This window comes from Neovison vison, chromosome 1, assembly GCF_020171115.1.
Source record: "Neovison vison isolate M4711 chromosome 1, ASM_NN_V1, whole genome shotgun sequence".
Taxonomy (NCBI): Eukaryota; Metazoa; Chordata; class Mammalia; order Carnivora; family Mustelidae; genus Neogale; species Neogale vison.
The window spans coordinates 213005313-213025099 of NC_058091.1; the positions used below are offsets into that span (position 1 = coordinate 213005313).

The 19787-nt window shown below is 35.7% G+C and overlaps 1 protein-coding gene across 5 annotated transcripts in view; it reads left to right on the forward strand.

Moving 5' to 3' along the window:
- AP3B1 (adaptor related protein complex 3 subunit beta 1) overlaps positions 1–19787 on the forward strand; it is a 356383-nt gene that overhangs the window by 212195 nt on the left and 124401 nt on the right. For all 5 annotated transcript variants that reach the window (XM_044266584.1, XM_044266594.1, XM_044266568.1 and 2 more), the window contains one exon: positions 12416–12592. In XM_044266584.1, the coding sequence (XP_044122519.1) occupies positions 12416–12592 (177 nt within the window). The remainder of the gene's footprint in view (positions 1–12415; positions 12593–19787) is intronic.

Consider the following 19787-nt stretch of genomic DNA (forward strand, 5'->3'; position numbering starts at 1 on the left):
TGGATTTGCTTATTTTGGACATTTGATATAAATGGAATCATATGTCAAATGGCCTTTTGTGTCTAGCTTCTTTAACTTAGTATGTTTTCAAAGTTTGTGCATGTTCTGGAATGTAGTACTGCATTCCTTTTTGGTAGACCTTAGTTTTTAAATTTCATTCACCCCTTGACGGACAGGGCTGCTTAGAGAAATGGCTGATTTTAGAAGTAGGGCAAGGAAAGAATAAGATGATCTGGGAACATCTTGTTGGGCAAAAAAGGCAAGGAAATGCTCACAGAATGGTAGAGATGTGTCAGAAAGACACAAAAGCCAGCTTGAAGGGGCTCCCAGTGGCCAATTTGGAAAGCAAAATAAATTATAGTAAAAGGATTATGGCCTATTGAATAGGGTAAGACTCTGTTGAGACCACACTGGGATGAATGAATGAATGAATGAATGATTGATTAAGGGAGAAGGGAAAGCTCTTTCTTACAGTATACAACAAATAAATGGAGGAATGATGAAATTAGACTATCACCATTTGCAAGCCATCACAATAATAATAGACTGAGGTTAGATTCATTAACAAACGGTAAAAAGTAGAGGGTAAAAGTTCAGGTAGTCAGAGGGTATTTGTATAGTTGCAAAGTATATTCTCATATGATACTTAATTACAAAACATAAATTAAAGACTATTAACTTTTACAATGGAGAAACCTTGCAGGTGTTAACTGAACCAAATGAACATGGTTTACATTGCCAGCAATATAATTAAATACCACCTGATATGATATAGTGAACAGAACTTAACATCAGGTCTGTTGAATTCTTGCAAAAGTGAATGACTTGAGTATAATCAAGAAGAAACATGAGACAGTGGACTCTGAGAAACAAACTGAGGGTTTTGCTAGGGAAAGTGGGGGTTTGGATGAGCCTGGTAGTGGGTATTATGGAGGGCACGTATTGCATGGAGCACTGGGTGTGGTACATAAACAATGAATGCTGGAACATTGAAAAAATAAGATAAAATTTAAAAAAAAAAAAAAAAGAGGAAGAAGAAACATGAGATAAACCCAAATGGGAGTATGCTACAAAATAAGTGGCTACACTCCTTAAAAATATCTATGTCATGAAATGTTAAGAAAAACTCAGGAACTTTTTCCTATTAAGAGAGTTTAAAAGTATGCAACACATACTTTTTTATTTTCTTTTTCTGTGAAGGATTTGGGAAGATTTGGTAGGGATAATCTGTCAAATCTCAATAAATCTGTAGATTAGTAGTATTGGTTCTGTATTTCAATTTCTAATTTTTAAATCATTTTACTATAGCAATGTAAGAGCATTCCTTTAATTACAAAGTTTGCAATGATGTATTTTGATGTTTAAGGATAAATCTACAACTTCTTTCAATTTAGGAAACAAAATATCTGTATATATATAGAAAACTAAAGCAAATATAGTAAAGTGATGACATTTGAGGAATCTGGGTGAAGGGTATTCAGAGGATGTTTTTATTCTTCCAGCTTTTCTATAAATCTGAAATTGTGTTTAAAAAATAAAATTAAAAAATAAATATTAACTTTGTTCCACTGCTTATTTACTCTGTGCTTTTATATTAAAATCTTCATACTTTTCCATCTTAAAATGGTCATAGTAAATGAAAACAAAACCTGATATTTTATACATATTAAATTAGTTAATATGTGTCATGCTCTTAAGAATATTTCCTGGCACATAGTGGTATTATGTAAGTGTCTCCTGTCTATTATTTAGGTCCTATTTCATTCCCCTTTTCTAATTTTATTTCCTCTTTTCAGCGTTCCTCAGTCTGTCTCAGTCTGATTTTGACTCCCCTGACTCCACTAACACTGACTTTTCCAGTGTCATTGACTATCTTCTTATTAAACCCAGTGGATAATTTGCTGTCAGTGTCTTTCATGATCTTTTGTTAGCATTTGACTTCACATACTGCTGCTTCCCTTTTGAAACATTCTCCATGGCTTCTTTCTGGTTTTTCTTCAAACTCTTTTCCATTGTGTTTGCCCTTCACTATGTCTGTCCCTTCAATTAAAGTTTTTTTTTTTTTTCCATTGTTGTTTAAAGTTTAAAACTAATGTTCTATAAGTGATAGGGTTGTAGTTTAGGGGGAAATACATTATTTTCATCTTTGAAGATGGGGTAATGTATACTGAGTCTCTTCAGAGGGATTGTATTTGTGTGGTTTAAGGCAGAGTTTGGAAGCTGCATCAGGATCAATATTTAATATCTCTGGTAGCAAAATTTTCTTTCCCTCAAGGTCTTAGTAAAGCTTGTAGGGCAGTTATATGTGTATCTTAAAGCTAAGAATAACACTCACAGGAGTCTGTTAGCATCTGAGCTCCCACCAAATCTCTCACCAGAGTGTTCTTTGTCTTTATATCTACTCTCATTATTGATTCTAATTATCAAAGCCAGGACCTCTCAGAAACCGTGTATGAGAGATATAGGGATTAAGAGAGTAGATTTGATATTAGCAAATTTAGGAAGCTTAAAGCCATACCAACTTTCTTTTCTGACAATAATTGTATGAAGCTGGAAATCAACAATAAGAGGAAAGCAAAAAGGTATACAAGTATGTGGAAGCTAAACAACACTCTCCTAAACAACCACTGAGTTGAAAAGGAAATTAAAAGAAAAAAAAATTATCTTGAAATAAGTGAAAATGAAAACACAACATATCAAATATTATGGTATCCAGCAAAAGCAGTTTTGAGAGAAAAATTTATAGTAATAAACACACATATTAAGAAATTAGAAATATCTCAAAAAACAACCTAACTTTATATCTCAAAGAACTACATTTAATTAAAACCCAGAGCCAGCAGAAGAAGAAAAATAAGAAGTATCACAGTAGAAATAAATGAAATAGAGACCAGAAAAATAACAGAAAGGATCAATAAAACTAAGAGCTGGTTCTTTGAAAAGATAAGCAAAACTGACAAACCTTTAGCTAGACTAAGGGAAAGAAAAAATAAATAGATAAAATTAGAAATGAAAGAGGAAACATTAAAACTGATACTACAGAAATATATAGAATTATCAGACCACTATAAACAATTATATGCCAACAAATTACATAATCTAGAAGAAATGGGTACCATTTTTAGAAACACACAACCTGCCAAGAGTAGAATTCTACCAAACATTTAAAGAAAGAATTAACACTAATCCTCAAACTCTTCCAAAATAATGAGCAGGAGGGAACACTTCCAGACCCATTCTGCAAATAGGATACCACAGAAGAAGAAAGCTGTAGACCGGTATCCCTAATGAATAAAGATGGAAAAATTTTCAACAAAATAATAGCAAACTGAATTCAGGAACACTTTAATAGGATTATATGCCATGACCAAATCGGATTTATCCTTAGCATGCAAAGATGGTTCACTGTATACAAGTCAATAAATTCAATACATCACTTTAATAAGCTGAAAGACAAAAATCACATGATTATCTGAATAGAGTCAGGAAAAAGCATTTGACAAAATATAACATCCCTTCATGATAAAAATCCTTAATGGATTGGTTGTAGAAGGAATGTATCTCAACATAGTAAAGGCTGTATATGACATACCTACAGCTAACATTATACTCATTGGGAAAAAATAGAAAACGTTTTCCCTGAGATCAGGAGCAATGCAAGAATATGATATAGGATACAATCCTATATATAGCAAATCCCCAGAGTTAGTCAAAATACTGTTGGAATTAATCAGTGATTTCAGTTACAAGGCAGGGTACAGAATAACGTAGAGACATCAGTTACATTCCTTTACAGGAAATGAAGCATCTGAAAAATAAAACCATCCTCTTCACAATAGAATCAAAACAATAAAATGAGTAGGAATAAATTTTCAGTAGGAAAGTGAAAGATCTGGGGTGCTTGGGTGGCTTAGTGGGTTAAGCCTCTGCCTTCTGCTCAGGTCATGATCCCAGAGTTCTGGGATCGTGCCTCAGAGAGCCCACTTCTCTCTCTCTCTCTCTCTCTCTCTCTCTGCCTGCCTCTCTGCCTGTCTCTGGCAGATAAATCTCTGTCAAATAAATAAAATCTTAAAAAAAAAAAAAAAGTGGAAGATCTGTATAAGTAAAGACAACCCACATTCATGGTAGAGAAGGATTAATATTGTTAAAATGGCCATTCTACTTAAAGCCATTTAATGTAATCCCCATCAAAACACAAAACACAGTTTTCACAGAAATAGAAGAAACAATCCTAAAACTTGTGTGGAACTGCAAAAGACACCAAATAGGCAAAAAATCCCGAGAAAAAGAAATAACAAATCTGGAGGTATTGCACTCCCTGATTCTAACCGTACTGCAAAGCCATTGTAATAAAAGTATAGGGTACTCGCACAAAAATAGGCATAAAAACCAATGCAACAGAATATAGAGCCTGGAATTAAACCCTGGCATTTATGGTCAACAAACTAATATTCATGAATCCCAATGGAAAAAGGATAGTCTCTTCAACAAATGGTGCTGGGAGAATTAGAGCAACACATGGAGAACAATGAAACTGGAAAACTGTCTCACTCCACTCACAAAAATTAACTCAGAATGAACTCAGAAGCCTTTTTTTGTTTTTGTTTTTGTCAGAAGATAATGGTTAGTAGAATATGGAAGTATGATAGGAATTTCAAATTCAAAGGGGAAAAAAGGAAACAATTGTAAAATAAATAATAAATTTTTAAAAATAATAAAGTAAGGCGGAAGGGTAAAAATTCAAGTATATCCTACCGTACATATGAAGGGACTTAATTCTCTCATTAAAAGACTGACTTTCAAATTGGAGTGAAAAACAAAAGCTAGCCATTTATAATTATAACACCTTAATCAAAGTGATAAAGATTGAAAAAAGAAGATAGGAAATGAGATGTTAAGTGAAGATGAACAAGAAAGTGAGATTTAAAATTAATTAAAAGCAGAAGGAAGGATGCCTAGTGGCTCAGTCAGGTGTCTGCCTTCTGCTCAGGTCGTGATCCTGAAGTCCTGGGATCAAACCCTGCATTGGGCTCTCTGTTCATCAAGGAGTCTGCTTGCCCCTCCCCCTGCTGGTGCTTGCTCTCTCTGTTTCTCTCTCTCTCTCAAAATAAATAAACCTCTTTTTTAAAAAAGGCAGGAAGAGGGGCGCCTGGGTGGCTCAGTGGGTTAAGCCGCTGCCTTCGGCTCAGGTCATGATCTCAGGGTTCTGGGATCGAGTCTCGCATCGGGCTCTCTGCTCAACAGGGAGCCTGCTTCCTCCTCTCTCTCTCTGCCTGCCTCTCTGCCTACTTGTGATCTCTCTCTGTCAAATAAATGAATAAAATCTTTAAAAAAAAATTTTTTAAAAAAAAAAAGGCAGGAAGATAAGAAAGAACATTATACAATGAAAAAAGACAATTTACAAAGAAACCGAGAGGCATAAACCTATATGCACACAAAAATATGGCAACCAAATAAATATATAATGGAAATATCCATTAGAAATGCAAGGAGAGGGGTGCCTGGGTGGCTCAGTCTGTTAAGCATCTGCCATCGGTTCAGGTCATGATCCCAGGGTCCTGGGATCAAGCCCCAGCTCAGTGGGGAGTCTGCCTCTCCCTCTCCCTCTGCTTGTGCACGCGCTCTCTCTCTCTCTCCAATAAATGGATAAATAAAATCTTAAAAAAAAAAAAAGAAAAGGGGGGAAAAGGGAAAGAAAAACTTGCAAGGAGAAATTTGTGGATGACTTTAATATGCTTCTCTCATATTTTGATATATCCAGATTTTGAGTAAGTTATGCACATAAAGATAAAGAGTAATTAAAAAATAGAATACATATTTGATTCAGTCCTGTAGGTAAAATTTTATATTTCTTGAACAGATAATACCCACTTTTATGGGTGTATTCATGAAACAGTTTACAAAAAATCAAGAATGTACTTGGACATAAAGAAAACTTAAAGATTTTATGTTTTAAGCAGTAAAATTAGAATTAATCTAAAAGGGTACCAGAAAAATTTTGAAGTAAGAAATATACTTCTAGGTGAAAGAAGGTTTAAAAGAAAAAAATACAAGCTTTATGTAAAATACAGGAAAAGAAAACACTTTGTTTTAAATGTGTGGGGTATGGCTAAAGTGGTCACTGCTACCATTTTTAATGTAAAGAGACCAGAAATAAAAGGATTTGGTGTTTGTCTTAATAAATTTGAAAAAGAGGGGCACCTGGGTGGCTTAGTGGATTAAGGCTCTGCCTTCGGCTCAGGTCATGATCTCAGGGTCCAGAGAATGAGCCCCACATCAGGCTCCCTGCTCAGAGGGGAGCCTGCTTCCCCCTCTCTCTCTGCCTGCCTCTCTGCTTACTTGTGATCTCTGTCAAATAAATAAATTTTTAAAAAATCTTAAAAAAAAAAGACATTTGGAAAACAACAGTGAAATAAAACATGAAAGTCTAAAAGGGATCAAAGTTGATTTTGTAAAATAGGATACCAAAAAAAGATCATTGAAATTAATAAATGCATCTTAAATCTTCTTTGGGAAGCCAATAAAGTAGATAACCCCTCCTGATTCTTTTTTAAAAGATTTATTTATTTATTTGAGAGAGAGTGCATGAGCATGCAAGTGAGGGGAGGGGCAGAGGGAGAGGATGAGAGAGAGAAGTAGACTCACTGCTGAGTGTGGGGCCCACCATGGGGCTGGATCGCACAACTCTGAGATCATGACCTGAGCCAAAATCAAGATTGGGACCTTTAACTGACAGAGCCACCCAGACATAGGTGCCTTACCCCTCCTGATTTTGATAAGGCAAAGAGAGAAAGCAAAAGTGAACAAATTAGGCATGTGATTCAAAGGGAGATTCAAATAATTAAAAGAAAACTATATATAGTTCTATAGCAAAATTGTGAAATTTTAGAGAATTAAAAGGTGATGAGTTGTTACTGTTTACTTAATGTTTCTGAAGAAGTTGAAGTGTTTGAAAGTGGGGCAAGGAAGATAGTTTGTAATGCAGAATCCTAAAAATGATTAAGGATTGGTGGTACAAGTTATGCCAGAAGAAGGTGGTGAGGGGTATAACTGACAGCAACTTCAAAGTCAGGAATGGGGAGTGACTGAATCCCTAGAATCCTTTTCCTCCAAATATTCAAGAGAGCTGTTTATTTAAAGAGTAACAGACATGTGGAAAAGGAAACAGGGCTTTATTATTCTGACCAAGCACTTAACGACTCTTAAATGTGGGTAAGTGATTGATTCTGAAATGGAAAGGTAAATCTGAGAGCCTCAAAGGAGACCTTTTTTCCTGAATTTCTATATATTTCACTCTACTTCCAGGGGTAATATCTTAAACCAGTACTGGTTAGAAAGAGCCAATCTGGACAATGTCAAAGGACAAGAAGACACTTTGAGCCTGTTTTCTCTCAATGCTTAAGCCACTTTATCAGGATAGAATCCTGGGCTCATCTACCCTCCAGGAGGGGTAACAAAAATGATAGCCAGATCTCTTTCCATTCTGGCCATCTTATCCATAGAACAAAAGATCTAAGGAGGTGGGGGAAATGCCCCACATGCATACATGCAGGAATTGTCAAGAGAATGGCCTAGAGCTCTCCTGAAAAGCCAGCTCTTGGAAAAGCTGCAGACAAGGCCATAAAGGAGCCATTATACACCATGGCAGAAGAACTGGGCCAAAGGAGTAATCCTTCATTTGATTAATGAGTAAATGAGGCCTACTGATGTCAAGTTATTTGTCTCCATGATTTACATGATTGATCCAGGACCAAAACCGGTCTTCCTGCCTTGCTGGCTGATATTTTTCCTAGTATAAAATACTCATTTTGTCTCTGTCCAGTAGCCATGGTGAACTCTGGATTCAGACTTGGACTTCCAGTCTTACTTCCACCACTGACAAGCTGTAAGATGCTGGACATGTTTCTTAACCTCTTTGTGCCCCAGTTTTGTCATATATCAAGTGGGAATGATGGTAGAGGCTACTTTCTCGGGTTTTTTGTGTTATATAATAGACTGAGAAAACAGGTAAAGTCTTAAAACAGTGCCAGTTGCATGGTAAGAACTCAGTAGATGTTAACTATATGATTTTTTTAAAAAGAAATTTAGATTTTGTTGTTTCGAGATTTTGATTCCATTTGTTATTTATTAAGTGACATAGTTGAAAATATGAGAACTAAAATTTACATTCTACTTTTTAAATTCAGACTGAATAAGTTATATCTGTGTAGGTAGTATAGTCAACTTACATGTTTTGATTGTGGATATTTATCCTTTGGACTGTACTTCATGTCTAGTAAAGACTGCTTGTAGAGCAGTTTTTCCAGAATAAAATGCATGCTACATGAAGATTACCCCATCAGAGTTTCATACAATGTTTTAGGGGTAGATAAGGACTTAATATCATAAGAGAGCAATTAAAAGATGTTATTTTGTGAAGACTACTGAGTAGTATTGAAATAGCACTTTATGTAGTCCTTGCCCTGGTGCCTCCCTGAATGCCTGCCATTTCACAAGGTAACTAGCCTTGCCCTTTTGCCCCAACTTAATTCATGTTATAGTGTTAATGCATATTGAGTCCAGATACAGAATATTGGATCTGATTTGTTAGTTTTATGCAGTTTGTTTAGATGTTTACTGATTTTCCCTTTGACAAATTTAAATAAATAAAATTGATGTTGCAGGATTTATTTTACACTACTGCATTGTGCAGTGGCTAGTGTTGAAATATAATAACTTTTACATTGAACTGCTTACAGGGTGATCTGTAAACTCTTTCTATAACTGCTGTGGTCAACTAGGAATCGTATTTTTTACAGGCAAGTTAATGGGTTTAAAATGACAGTGGAAACTGCTTTCTTGTAGAAGGTTTAAAAAGTGCACTTAGAACCACTTGATCAGGACATTTAGAATAAAGAATCAAAGTCATTTACAATCCAGCTTGTCTTTGAAAATATTGAAAAGCAGAAGTTCATAATAAAAGTATTATGTCTTATGCATATGTATATTATTAATTTGTATATGTGTATTATTAGTTTGGTTTTAGTTCAGTGGTCCTGTTCATTCTGTGATTGAAAAGACCATGGAGAACAAAAAGTGACTAATTTTTTTATTTTATTTTATTTATTTTTTTTTAATTTTTTTATTTTAAATCTTTGAGAGTGGTGATGCTATGAATCATATTATCAGTGGTTTACAAATGGGAGTCCTGTAACTTAATTGGGAGAGAAAGGTAGGGCTGGGATTTGAAAATCTTAGGATTCTGGTTGCAGCCAAACATACAGAAACACTGGGCTTGTCAATTTCCTAAGCTTTTTAATAAATTGCTGTCACTAAGAATTTGGCATAAATATATTTTATATTGGTATTATTTCCTATTGTGGAGAAGTTTTCTGAAGTTTTTAATATGCTTACTTGGAAGTTTAATTACCTCAGTTCTAGAACCTCTGAATATTACCCTGCCCTCTACCACCACCGTCTTGAGATTCTTCATTGTGAGCATTATAATTTATTGATTTTCATTTTTCCCAAAGAATTGTGTTTTAAATGTATGCATTATGAATGTTTAGAGTGTTTAAATATTATTTTAATCTTAGTATATTTATAAGTAGGAATATAAACAATCTCTTAAAACTTTTTGAAATTGTCTTCTTAATTGCAAAAAAGAATTATAACTGTGTTACCAGAAGAAAATTACTTAAAGTGTGATTGTAGGTTAAAATGTCCTAGAATTCTAATTTTTATACCAGTAGTATATAATAAAGTATTTAAGAAAAGTAATTCTAGCATAACCAAAATCTGAAGTTGTACATATATTCTTTTTTAAAAAATATTTTATTTATTTATTTGACAGAGAGAGATCACAAGTAGGCAGAGAGGCAGGCAGAGTGAGAGGGAGGAAGCAGGCTCCCCGCCGAGCAGAGAGCCCTATGTGGGGCTCAATCCGAGGACCCTGAGACCATGACCTGAACTGAAGGCAGAGGCTTAACCCACTGAGCCACCCCAGGTGCCCCTGTACATATATTTTTATTTAGAGGTACCTTTCATGGAGTCAGGCAACTTGAATTGCTTCATACTAGAAAATTTAATGTACCACTCAATTACTATTCTTTAGCCCAATTTAAAATAATAGATTGGGAATAAGGTTTTAATGCAATGTAGCCTTTGGAACATTAGAAATAACCTCTTTCCACAGTCAGTATACAGTAAGGATATCAGTCTTATACTTCATGAATAGATTTATAATAGCATTTATTATTATATGTATTATTTATACTTACTAAACTTATTACATGAATACTGTGATTTCTTCTCTGTTACTAAGCTCATTCTAATATTAATTTATAGATAATGCTATTGTCATAGTATGTGAAAATATATACTTAGGTTTTAAATCTTTCAGATGACCTCATTTTACTTCTGGTGAAACACCCAAGTTAGGAATGTCTTAGTAGGGGCGCCTGGGTGGCTCAGTGGGTTAAAGCCTCTGCCTTTGGCTCAGGTCATGATCCCAGGGTCCTGGGATTGAGTGCATCAGGGTCTCTGCTCAACAGGAAGCCTGCTTCCTCCTCTCTCTGCCTGCCTTTTTGCTTACTTGTGATCTCTGTCTGTCAAATAAATAAAATCTTGAAAAAAAAAAAGGAATGTCTTAGTAATTTTATACTATTTCATAAATGAGTGTTTTGAAAGAATTTGAGGTGGTGGATATTGCGATAAAATTTTAGTTGTGCAGGGGCTCCTGGGTGGCTCAGTGGGTTAAAGCCTCTGCTTTCAGCTTAGGTCATGATCCCAGGGTCCTGGGATCGAGCCCCTCATTGGACTCTTTGCTCAGCAAGGAGCCTGCTTTCCTTCCTCTCTCTCTGCCTGCCTTTCTGCCTACCTGTGATCTCTGTCAAATAAATTTAAAAAAAATTTTTTTTTAAAAAATTAAAATAAAAAAAAAAATTTTAGTTGTGCAAAGGTCCCTACTCTCCTTTTCTTCAGCACTTATGCCCTGTACACCTGTGAAACAGTAGTGAAAATATTAGGACTTTATTTGAGGAATTGGAAAGGATTTCATAAAAAGGCTATTATCTCTTCTTGTGATGCTACCTCTTAATAATAGTCATTGGCTTTTTCATTTATTATGAAAAGCAGATTTTCTATAGTAGGTGAAAATGTTCACAAAAACTAATTTACATACCCCTTCAAATCTCTTTTGGAGTAAAAAAGGATACAAATAAACAAATAGTAATAAAACTAATTTGCATACTCTAAAATGTTGGTCTTAATGGTGCTGATGGATGGTTTCCAATTTGTAGCAAAGCAATTAAAAAAACCCATTATATTGAAATGTACTTTATTAAAAAATAAAATGCCAAAATATAGTATCAGGCAGATTTATCTTATCCCTGTTTCTTTTGTTGATGACCAAATAATAGACCAGGATTCATGATTTTATAAATATACTTTGATGATTTTGTCAGTTTTATATATCCCCAGTACTGTAGATGCAAATATATAGAGGATAGTAAGAGTTTTAATTTGAAATCATGGTCTTTAATGAATCTATTTCTTTCTTTCTGTTATCCAGTGGATTCTCAAAACATGGTTTGCAGGCCTCCCATCTTAGAAATCATCTGTGATGCTTCATAAAATGTAAATTCCTGGGCCCCATAACAGAGCTACTGCCTGGACCTGATACCAAAACCTTGTAGTTTTAGTAAGAATTCTGGATGATTTTTTATGGGCATTTAGGTTTATTAACCAGTGCCCTAGAGCAGAAGTCAGCAAACCTTTTCTAAAATTGCTGTATACTGAATATTTTCAGCTTTAACACCCTCCTTCCTACAGTGAAATATCCAGGTTTAACTTTGACTCCCCCAAAACTTAAGTGTTGATAGCCTATTGTGGACTAGAAGCCAATAACATAAACAGTTGATTAACACATGCTTTGTATGTTGCGTGTATTACAAACTTGAGTTCTTAAAATAAGCCAGAAAATAGAAAATATTATGAAAATGATAAAGAAGAGAATATACATTTACAGTATTATGCTGTATTTATTGAAAAAAATCATTTGTAAAGACTCACTATGGTTCAAACCTGTATTGTTCAAGGATCAACTGTACTTACCTCTGCTATTATAGGACAAAAACAGCACCAGTAATGCATAAACAAATGTGCATGAACTTGCACATCTATGATAGAATCAAGATTCTAGACAAATGGTTTTTTCTCTGTGAATGTTTTCTAAGGCATTATCTCTGAAATCAGTTTTGATGATCAATTCCTTGATAACTAAGGAAAACCCATAACTAAAAGTACACTTCCTGGGTATACATATTACATGAGTGGATATAAAACCTTTATTATATTTAGAGCCTTTTCTATGTTATTGTCAAGGAGTGAGTGTGATTATCTTATTTGTAACTATATAATCTGCTTCTCATGTTAGGTTCCTGTGGCTAGAGCAAGTATTCTTTGGCTAATTGGAGAAAACTGTGAACGAGTTCCTAAAATTGCCCCTGATGTTTTGAGGAAGATGGCTAAAAGCTTCACTAGTGAAGATGATCTGGTAAAACTGCAGATTTTAAATCTGGGAGCAAAATTGTATTTGACCAACTCCAGACAGGTAAGAGTCTAAATCTTAGTCTACCTGTGTGACACCTACTTTCCTCTTTACTCTAATGAAGTAGCTAAGGTCTGTTCATGCATTAGTTTGTCCATTCAACAATTACTAGGTCTCTGTTTCTTTAAGGGTCTATATTAGAAGGTAGTGGTGCAGAGAGATAATGTTCTGGTCTAATAGGGAGAAAAACATAACTGAAATAGTATGTGGTAACCACTATGATAGAAGTATTAAGATATAGTGGAACTTCAGAGGAGAAAGTTATTGAAAGTCTGAAGTAGAATGAGGTGAGCAATGAGGGAAGGTTTTGTGAAGGATAAAACTTTTTTTTTAAGATTTTATTTATTTACTTATTTGAGAAAGAGCGAACAGAGAGAGTGTGTGTTGGAGGAGGGACAAAGGGAGAGAGAGAAGCACACTTTTCGCAGGAAGTCTGACGTGGGGCTGGACCCTGAGACCCTGGGATTATGACCTGAGCCAAAGGCAGAGCTTAACCGACTGAGCCACCCAGACGCCCCTCAAGTAGGAAAAGAGGAGAGCAGTGAGAGTCATGAAACAGCTATGTTTGTTGTATCTCGTTTATTGATAAAACACCATGTTAACCTAATACTCTAAATCCATGTAGTATTGAGAAACTCATTATAACACCTAGAATTGGCTATTCTAAATGTATCTAGTTTCTAGGTTATTATAAAATTAATACAAAATTAGAATGTTAATCCAGATCTAAAGTAGTTATGTCTTATACAGTTAAATGAAGGTTCTGTTTTTGGCTGTGTTTGTAGCTATAAGGAAACAATAATGGAAAAGTAGTCCTTTTTGTTCAGAAATTGTGAAGTGTATTCTATATCTTTTGAATTTGAAGACAACATAGCTTGCACTCAGACATACTTTCTTGAGCTTTATTATTAAATGAAGTTTTGGAATCAGTTTCTGAAGTGTTCTATTGTATATTTTAGAATGATACTTCTAGATAACCACAAATTGACTTCACCACCTACTGGTAAAAGCATAATGATATTTAGAAAACATGCCAAGTTTTCATACACATTTTTATATAACTCATTATTTATTAAATGATTAAATATAAAAGTAGATGAGTGGCAGTATCTATAGGGTTGTGCTCTGTTCTCCAGTTTCTCATTTCTCAAGAAAAGGGGTCTTGAAAGAATTGGTAAACTAAGCATTAAAGAGTAGTTTTTAATCACCATGAACTTTGACAGTATTTTTAAGTTGTATGGTTCATATCTGTTGGATATGACACAGAGACTATAATGATTTACTTGATCTAAATGTAAAGAATTGTTTTCGTTTTTATTTTAGCCATCTTGAAAAATGGATTAAGGAGACCAAGCCACAGTGCTTAGGGACTGGTTTGCCATTAAGTCCTGATATTTATTTGTAGATCTGAATTTCCTGTGGCTTAGATACCTCAGTGAGCATTCCAGAATTCTTTTTTTTTTAAAGATTTTATTTATTGGGGCACCTGGGTGGCTCAGTGGGTTAAGCCGCTGCCTTCGGCTCAGGTCATGATCTCAGAGTCCTGGGATCGAGCCCTGCATCGGGCTCTCTGCTCAGCAGGGAGCCTGCTTCTCTCTCTCTCTCTGCCTGCCTCTCTGCCTACTTGTGATTTCTCTCTGTCAAATAAATAAATAAAATCTTTAAAAAAAAAAAAAAAAGATTTTATTTATTTATTTGTCAGAGAGAGAGAGAGAGAGAGGGAGCGCAAGCACAGGCAGACAGAGTGGCAGGCAGAGGCAGAGGGAGAAGCAGGCTTCCTGTAGAGCAAGGAGCCCGATGTGGGACTCGATCCCAGGACGCTGGGATCATGACCTGAGCCGAAGGCAGCTGCTTAACCAACTGAGCCACCCAGGCGTCCCTCATTCCAGAATTCTTAATGAATTATTTAGTAATTGGGACCCTGAGATCATGACCTGAGGTCTACGTTATTAATTTTTTTTAATAGTGTAGATGAATTTTTTTTGTTCAATTCTGTGAAAAAAGACCAAAGGTTTTTTTTGAAACTCTGTTTTACAAAAACTTGCTAGAATTCTGTGAGAGATTTTTCAAATGCAATTAGGCTTTAGATACTTTTGTTATTGATTTTTTAACTATTCTGTTTTTTTAAATTTCTTATCTTGTTTTTTTAAATTAACATATAATGTATTATTTGTTTCAGGGGTACAGGTCTGTGATTCATAAGTTTTACATGATTCACAGCCCTCACCTGAGCACAAACCCTCCCAGTGTCCATCAACCAGCCACCCCATCCCTCCCATCCCTCTTCACTCCAGCAACCCTCAGTTTGATTCCTGAGATTAACAGTCTCTTATGGTTTATCTCCCTCTCTGGTTTTATCTTGTTTCATTTTTTCCTCCCTTCCCCTATGATCCTGTCTTGTTTCTCAAATTCCTCATATCAGTGAGATCATATGATAATTGTCTTTCTCTGATTGACTTACTCTGCTTAGCATACTACTCTCTACTTCCATCCATGTCATTGCAGATGACAAGATTTCTTTTTTGTTTGTTTAAGAGCTTATTTATTTATTTGACAAAGAGAGAGACAGCAAGAGAGAGACTGAGCACACAAGCAGGAGGAGTGGCAGAGGGAGAAGCAGGCTTCCCGCCAAGCAGGTAGCCTGACATGGGGATCGAATCCCAGGACTCTGGGATCATGACCTGAGCCGAGGGCAGCTGCTTAAAAACTGAGCCACCCAAGCACCCCAAGATTTCATTTTTTTGATGACTGCGTAATATTCCATTATGTATATACACAATATCTTCTTTATCCATTCATCTGCTGATAAACAGCTATAGTTTAGCTATAGTTTGGCTGTCCATAGTTTGGCTGCTGTGGACATTGCTGCTATAAACATTGGGGTGCACATGCTCTTTTGGATCACATTTGTTTCTTTGGGGTAAATATCCAGTAGTGCGATTGCTGGGTCATAGGATAGCTCTATTTTCAACTTTTTGAGGAACCTCCATACTGTTTTCCAGAGTGGCTGCACCAGCTTATATTCCCACCAATGGTGTAGGAGGGTTCCCCTTTCTCCACATCCTTGCCAATGTCTGTCATTTCCCGACCTGTTAATTTTAGCCATTCTGATTGGTGTGAGGTGGTATCTCATTGTGGTTTTGATTTGTATTTTCCTGATGCTGAGTGATGTTAAGTACTTTTTTCATGTGTCTGTTGGCCATTTGGATGTCTCTGCAGAAATGTCTGTTCTTCTGTCCATTTCTTTATTGGATTATGTGTTCTTTAAGTATTGAATTCTTTTTTTTTTTTATTTTAAGATTTTATTTATTTGAGAGAGAGAGACAGTGAGAGAGAGCATGAGCGAGGAGAAGGTCAGAGAGCGAAGCAGACTCCCCCATGGAGCTGGGAGCCTGATGTGGGACTCGATCCTGGGACTCCGGGATCACGCCCTGAGCCGAAGGCAGTCGTCCAACCAACTGAGCCACCCAGGCATCCCTTAAGTATTGAATTCTTAAAGTGATAAGTTCTTTATAGATTTTGGATACTAGCCCTTTATCTGATATGTCATTTGCAACCATCATCTCTCATTCTGTTGGTTGTCTTTTGGTTTTGTCATGTGTTGGCTGTGCAAAAGCTTTTGGTCTTGATGAAGTCCCAATAGGTTATTTGTGCCCTTCTTCCCTTGCCTTTAGTGATGTTTCTAGGAAGAAGTTGCTGCAGCTGAAGTCAAAGAGGTTGCTGTCTGTGTTCTCCTCAAGGATTTTGATGGATTTCTATCTCATATTGAGTCTTTCATCCATTTTTAGTCATTTTTATGTGTGGTGTAAGGAAATAGTCCAGTTTCATTCTTCTGCATGTGGCTGTCCAATTTTCCCAACACCATTTGTTGAAGAGACCGTCTTTTTTCTGTTAGACATTCTTTCCTGCTTTGTCGAAGGTTAGTTGACCATAGAGTTGAGGATCCATTTCTGGGTTCTCTATTCTGTTCCATATCCATCTGTCTGTTCTCGTGCCAGTACCATACTGTCTTGATGATTACAGCTTTGTAATAGAGCTTGAAATCTGGAATTGTTATGCTGCAACCTTTGCTCTTCTTTTTCAACACTCTTCTGTTTATTCAGGGTCTTCCCTGGTTCCATACAAATTTGGGTATTATTTGTTATAGCTCTGTGAAAAAAGTTGTTGTTTTTTGATAGAAATTGCATTAAATGCTTAGGTTGTTCTAGGTAGCATAGACATTTTCACAATATTTGTTCTTCTAATCCATGAGAATGGAGTGTTTTTCCATCTCTTTGCGTCTTCTTTAATTTCTTTCATGGGTATTCTAGAGTTTTCTGAGTCCAGATTCTTTGCCCCATTGGTTAGATTTTACTCCTGGGTATCTTATGTTTTGGGGTGCAGTTGTAAATGGGATCTACCCCTTAATTTCTCCTTCTGTCTTTTTATTGGTGTGTAGAATTGCAACTGATTTCTGTGCATTTATTTTATATCCTGACACTTGAGAGTTTTGGTATCCATATTCATCAGGGATATTTGTCTGTCATTCTCCTTTTTGATGGAGGCCTTTGTCTGATTTTGGGATCAAAGTCATGCTGGCCTCATAAAATAAGTTTGGAAGTTTTCTTTTCATTTCCATTTTTTTGGAACAGTTTCAGGAGAATAGGTATTCTTTTTTAAATGTTTGGTAGAATTCCCCTGGGAAGCCATCTGGTCCTGGGGTTTTTTTTGTTGGGAGGTTTTTGATGACTGCTTCAATTTCCTTACTGGTTTTGGGTCTGTTCAGGTGTTCTGTTTCTTCCTAGTTCAGTTGTGGTAGTGTATACATCTTTAGGAATGCATCCATTTCTTCCGGGTTGCCTAATTTGTTGACATATAGTTGATTATAATATGTTCTTGTAATCGTTTGTATTTCTTTGGTGTTGGTTGTGATCACCCCTCTTTCCTCTGTGATTTTATTTATTTGGGTCCTTTCTCTCTTTTTTTTTGGATAAATTTGTTCTGGATAATTATTAATTCTTTGAAAGAACCAGCTCCTAGTTTTGTTGATCTGTTCTACTGTTTTTGGGTTTCTATTTCATTGTTTTCTGCTCTAGTCATTCTCTTCTCTTGCTGGGGTTAGGCTTTATTTGCTGTTCTTTGTCCGGCTTCTTTAGGTTTAGGTTGTATCACAAAGGTTTTGAACTTGTGTCTTCATTTCATTTTTTTCCATGAATATTTTAATTCTTCTTTAATTTCCTGGTTGACCCAGGATGCTCTTTAGTGTCCATGTATTTCAGTTCTTTCCAACTTTCTTCTTGTGATTGAGTTATAGTTTCAAAGCATTGTGTTCTGAGAATATGCAGGGAATGATCCTGATCTTTTGGTACCCATTGAGACCTAATTTGTGACCCAGGATGTGATCTATTCTGGAGAATGTTCCATGTGCACTAGAGAAGAATGTGTATTCTGTTGCTTTTGGATGGAGTGTTCTGAATATATCAGTGACATCCTTCTTATCCAGTGTGTCATTTAATGCCTTTATTCCCTTGTTGATCTTTTGCTTAGTTGATCTATCCATTTTGTGATGGGGGGGTGTTAAAGTCTCCTAGTATTATTGTATTATTGTTGTGTTTCTTTGATTTTGTTATTAATTGGTTTATGTAATTGGTTGCTCCCATGTTAGAGGCATAGATATTTAAAATTGTTAGATCTTCTTGTTGGACAGACCCTTAAGTATGATAGTGTCCCTCCTCATCTCTTATTACATAGTCTTTGGTTGAAAATCTAGTTTTTCCAATATAAGGAATTCCATCCTAGCTTTCTTTTGATGTCCATTAGCATGGTAAATGTTTTTCCACCTGCTCACTTTAAATCTGGGGGTGGCTTTGGGTCTAAAATGAGTCTCTTGCAGATAGCATTTTGATGGGCCTTGTTTTTTTATCCAGTCTGATATCCTGTGTCTTTAGATTGGGACAGTTAGCCCATTTACATTCAGGGTAATTACTGAAAAATATTAATTTAGTGCTATTGTATTGCTCGTTAAGTGACTGTTATTGTATATTATCTCTGTTCCTTTCTAGTCTATGTTACTTCTGGGCTCTCTATTTGCTAAGAGGACCCCTTTCAATATTTCCTATAGGGCTGGTTTGGTGTTTGTAAATTCTTTTAGTTGCTGTTTGTCCTGGAAGTTTTTTTGTTTGTTTGTTTGTTTTTTAATCTCTCCTTCTGTTTTCAGTGTCAGCCTAGCTGGATATAGTATTCTTGGCTCCATACATTTCTCGTTTAGTGCTCTGATTATATCATTGCCAGTCCTTTCTGGCCTGCCAGGTCTCTATGGATAAGTCTGCTGCCAATCTAATATTTCTACCATTGTATGTTACAGACTTCTTGTCCTGAGCTACTTTCCTGTTCATACCATATTTTTCTCTTTGTTATTAAGACTAGTAAGTTTTACTATTAGATGACAGCGTGTGGACCTATTTTTATTGATTTTGAGGGGGGGGTTCTCTGTGCCTCCTGGATTTTGATGCCTGTTTCCTTCTCCAAATTAGGGAAGTTCTACTCTATAACTTAGTCCAGTATACCTTCTTCCCCTCTCTCTCTTTCTTCTTCAGGGATCCCAATTCTAATATTGTTTCATCTTATGGTATCACTTCTCTCTCGAATTCTCCCTTCATGATCCAGTAGTAGTTTGTCTCTCTTTTTCTCAGCTTCTTTATTTTTCATCATTTGGTCTTCTATATCACTAATTCTCTTCTTTTGTGAGGTAGATGTTTGAGGTTAGTATGTTTTGTCATTCCTACAAAGCCCAGTTCAGCTGTAGCCATTCTCTAGCTTCACTTAGTATTTCTTGCAGACAAAATCATGCCCAGGTAAACACAAAATTGACGTTATACAACTGAATTGGAACAAATGTAAATTTTCAGAATAATTAAGAGCATAACTACTGTCTCTACCTCACAAATTTATTAAAAAGATTAAAGGAGACAGTCCAGGTAAAGCATTAGGATTTCCTGGATCACATTAGTGCTTAGTCCATGTTAGTTATTACGCTTTTTTGTATTCCTAGTTTTTACTGCTAACCAGCTGCTGGATTATTCTTAGAGAATATTATTGTTTATAGTAAGGGAATTAATCCCTTTATTGGAATATCTATTCTCATGAGTAAAAACACTCCATTTGGGTTTACCCCACTGAGAAAAGGGTGGTGAAAATTTCTCTTACTATGAAGAAAAAA